This window comes from Nicotiana sylvestris, chromosome 12 (genome assembly GCF_000393655.2).
Source record: "Nicotiana sylvestris chromosome 12, ASM39365v2, whole genome shotgun sequence".
Taxonomy (NCBI): Eukaryota; Viridiplantae; Streptophyta; class Magnoliopsida; order Solanales; family Solanaceae; genus Nicotiana; species Nicotiana sylvestris.
Window position 1 is genome coordinate 157,609,878 of NC_091068.1, and position 4,644 is coordinate 157,614,521.

Consider the following 4,644-nt stretch of genomic DNA (forward strand, 5'->3'; position numbering starts at 1 on the left):
ATCTAATATTAGGTTTTCCTATTGAACTTGATACAAGATAGTATCAAAATTGTGATAGTATAAGATAATGCTAATATCACTTAGGGTCGTTTGATACATGAGATAAGTATAATAATCCAGAAATAAAGTTTGATATTTAAGTTTACCCCATGTTTAGTTTGTGGTATATTAATTATGGGATAACTTTTACACTAAAAAATAGGATTAACTATCACACATAGAAGGTGGGATAACTAATTTCATGAGATATCCTGTTCCATGAAATATCGTGGGATATCCTAGCATTATACCAAACGACTCTTTAAGGATCGTTTGGTTAGCGGTCAAATTATTTATCCTACTCGGGAGGTGGGATAATTTAATCCCAAGTTTGATGGGATAAGGTGGTATATCTTGTATGAATACTGAGATTAAATTTATATCATATTTGGTTGACGGTATAAATTTATCCTGGTATAAATTTATACCATCAATCATATATAGTATAAATTTAATCTCCCACCTTATTCCGCGTAGCAAACGACCCCTTAAAGTAAAAATAACATAAATATCATGCTCTTTCGGCGGTATTTCATAGTACAAACTAGAATTATTTGATTTACTAAATCCTTTTATAAATTATGAAAAATCTGTAGGGATGTTTGAAAAGTTAACGCCTTCCCCAAACAAACACAATTGTAAAAAAACACAGAACCAGAACACCCTAGTGGAATCTGAAGTTTTGGATTCATGACGTGGAACAATCACAACCGTTCGTTCTAAAATCCAGATCATATGAACCTTCACACCTCTTTCCTTCAGCAATCATGTAATATCCTCAAATTCTCCCGATATTTTACATACCTAACGTGGTTATCTTATCTTCTCGGTTGAAACTAAAGACTCTAGAAAGAAGAAAAAAAGACTGAAAATCGGGTCCCACGGGTAAATGCCACGCGGCAACTCGCCCTTGTCTGCGAAAGAATCTCTAAACCCACAAAAAGAGGAAATTAGAGAAAGTAATGAAAAATAAAAAGCCCAAATATTTAATTCGGGCCAAATCCAGGCCCATAGCCCGGCCTCTTATTTTCCCCCTATATAAGCAAACGAACCCTCCCATGCAATTCTCGCTCATTTCACAGTTGTATTACTGGATCCCTATATATCTCTATCAGCTATCTCATTTTCCGGTTACCGTTCAGGTTTCCGACCATATCCTTTCTTCTTTTCCGGCAACCAATTTCGGTTAATATCTGTATGGTGTTGTGTTTGTTTGACTCTTAGGTTTGTTTTGATTTCAATTCGGTAATTCGATTTTGTTTTGAACATTAAAATTTGCTTCTTCTGAAAGGTCAGTGTGGGGATTTTTGGTTCGTATAGTGGTGTGTTAGAAGGTGATTATCTTTTGATTAAGTTCTCTTTTTGCTTCTTTTGAGGGGGTAGCCGGGGCTCCGGCCTCGGCGGGTTCTAAAGCCCCCAGTTATTACAACATTGGTGAAAATTCTGTTGTATAAAAAAATCCTTTAATTTTCTCTCTATTCTTTGATTCTTTTGTTTTTATACTTTCGTAAAAGAAAACAAATAGATTAGGGAAGAGATGCCTGCCTTAGGTTGTTGTGTAGACGCTGCTGTTTCTCCTCCTCCCGGCTATTCCTTCCTTTGGGATAGTTCTCTTCCCGCGCCGGAGATTTTTCCCTCCGGCGTACCTCCGTCGACAAACACCGCCGTTGCCACCACCACCACCACCCATTGGTCTCCGGCGCACTCATCCGCTCTTTATTCTATTGACGGATGGGGCGCTCCGTATTTCACCGTTAATTCCTCCGGTGATATCTCCGTTAAGCCACATGGTACGGATACTCTGCCTCACCAGGAAATCGATCTCCTTAAGGTCGTGAAAAAGGCCTCCGACCCGAAAAATTTGGGCGGACTCGGGTTGCAGTTTCCGCTCGTTGTTCGGTTCCCTGATATTCTGAAAAACCGGTTGGAGTCTCTTCAATCCGTTTTTGATTATGCGGTTCAGTCACAAGGTTATGAAGCTCACTACCAAGGTGTTTATCCTGTGAAATGCAACCAGGACAGGTTCGTTGTTGAAGATATTGTCAAATTCGGATCGGGTTTCCGGTTCGGTCTCGAAGCTGGGTCTAAACCTGAGCTCCTCCTAGCTATGAGCTGTCTCTGCAAAGGCAGTCATGAGGGTCTTCTTGTGTGCAACGGGTTCAAGGATGCTGAGTACATTTCGCTTGCTTTGGTTGCAAGGAAGCTCATGTTGAATACAGTAATTGTCCTTGAACAAGAGGAGGAGCTTGATTTGGTGATTGACATCAGCAAGAAAATGGCGGTCCGGCCTGTGATCGGGCTTCGGGCTAAGCTCAGGACCAAACATTCGGGTCATTTCGGATCCACTTCTGGAGAGAAAGGTAAATTTGGGCTCACGACAACACAGATTGTTCGTGTGGTGAAGAAGCTAGAAGAATCCGGAATGCTGGATTGTCTTCAGTTGCTGCATTTTCATATTGGATCTCAAATCCCTTCGACGGCTTTGCTTGCTGATGGCGTTGGTGAGGCTGCCCAGATTTACTGTGAATTAGTCCGCCTCGGTGCTGGCATGAAATACATTGATTGTGGTGGTGGCCTTGGAATTGACTATGATGGTACAAAATCATGTGATTCCGATTGTTCTGTTGGATATGGCCTTCAGGAATATGCATCTACGGTTGTTCAAGCTGTTCGATTTGTTTGTGACCGGAAGAACGTGAAACATCCGGTGATCTGTAGCGAGAGTGGGAGAGCAATTGTATCTCATCACTCTGTTCTGATATTTGAGGCTGTGTCTTCAACTACAACACGCTCACAAGAGTTATCTTCTGTTGATCTCCAGTCATTTGTGGAGAAGCTCAATGATGATGCTCGTGCTGATTATCGGAATTTATCTGCTGCTGCTATTCGTGGAGAGTACGATACGTGTGTACTTTATGCTGATCAGTTGAAACAGAGATGTGTGGAGCAGTTCAAAGATGGTGATTTGGACATTGAACAACTTGCTGCAGTAGATGGCATTTGTGATTTCGTGTCGAAGGCTATTGGGGCTTCTGATCCTGTCCGCACATACCATGTGAATCTTTCGATCTTCACTTCAGTTCCTGATTTTTGGGCAATTGACCAACTATTCCCAATTGTTCCCATCCATAAGCTAGATGAACGGCCTGTAGTTCGAGGAATTTTATCGGACTTGACCTGTGATAGTGATGGGAAGATTGATAAGTTCATTGGAGGAGAGTCAAGCTTGCCGCTCCATGAATTAGGAAGTAATGGTGGTGGTGGTGGTGATGGTGGAAAATATTATCTAGGAATGTTTTTGGGTGGGGCTTATGAGGAGGCGCTTGGGGGACTCCATAACCTATTTGGCGGACCCAGCGTTTTGCGTGTGTCACAGAGCGATAGCCCACACAGCTTCGCCGTGACATGTGCTGTTCCTGGTCCGTCCTGTGCTGACGTTCTCCGGGCGATGCAGCACGAGCCTGAACTCATGTTCGAGACGCTCAAGCACCGCGCTGAAGAATTCGTGCACAATGACGACGAACAAGAAGAAGATAAAGGGCTTGCATTTGCATCTTTGGCCAGCAGCTTAGCTCAGTCATTCAACAATATGCCTTACCTTGTTACTAATTCATCTTGCTGCCTTACTGCTGCTGCCAATAACGGTGGCTATTACTATTGCAATGATGAGAACATTGTTGGAGTTGGCGCAGAATCTGCTGCAGCTGAAGAAGAGCTTTGGCCTTACTGTGTTGCTTGAAGTATCTTGGAACATTTCCAGTTTCCACCATTGTTGTTCCTTTTTTGTTTCAATAAAGTGGCAATTTAGTTTGTCGTTGAGGTTGTCTGTTTCGTTAATTATGTCATAGTTTAAGTCATTTTTGGTTTAATTTTCTGTTGTTGTTGGACGCCAGAAATTGTGGAGAAAGCAAGGACTATGTAATCTCCCCCGTCTTATTAAATGCATTTACTTTTGTTACAATTCCTGTGTCCAAAAAAAATTCGAAGTTACATTTTCTCTTTGCTAGATTTTGAATCTGACTTTCTATTGTTTGCATTTACTTTGCTAAAAGTTTAAGTCACATGCTTCAATGCTTCTTTTAGTTCAATCCCATTTCACACATTTTGTAAGTTAGGCATGAACCTCGATATGTGTGGCTGCGGCCGAGGAGTAGGATCGAGGATTGACATATAGTCGAGACTCTTCAAATCGTACTAGTAGTATTAGTATTAGTTTTGTATTCTCCGATTTCGAGTTCTTTGTTGATTAGATGATGTGGCATTATTGCCGGTAGTTTTCGCATCTCTTATAGCTTTGTATTCTTAGTTTCTTTGCTATTACATGTTGTGTTATTTGTTTCTGTTATCTTATTTCCTTGTCATTGTTACTGTTTGTTTATTGTATCCTTTTCACTGTTCTTGAGCCGAGGGTCTATTGGAAACAATATCTCTTCCTTCATAAGGTAGGGATAAGGTTTGCGTACACATTACCCTCTCCAGACCTCACGTGTGCGATTACACTGAATTTGTTGTTGTTGTTGTTGTTGTTGTTGATTAAGGAATGAGTGGGAGAGGCAGATTTAGGATTTAAGTTTTCTGCTTTTAATATTTAACATTTTTAGTATT

The 4,644-nt window shown here is 41.0% G+C and overlaps 1 protein-coding gene across 1 annotated transcript; it reads left to right on the plus strand.

Moving 5' to 3' along the window:
* The first annotated feature begins 1,097 nt into the window (after positions 1-1,097).
* Positions 1,098-4,000, plus strand: LOC104228373 (arginine decarboxylase 1A, chloroplastic). Its single transcript, XM_009780827.2, has one exon. The coding sequence runs from the start codon at positions 1,577-1,579 to the stop codon at positions 3,776-3,778; it is 2,202 nt and encodes a 733-aa protein (XP_009779129.1). The 5' UTR covers positions 1,098-1,576; the 3' UTR covers positions 3,779-4,000.
* The last annotated feature ends 644 nt before the right edge of the window (positions 4,001-4,644 follow it).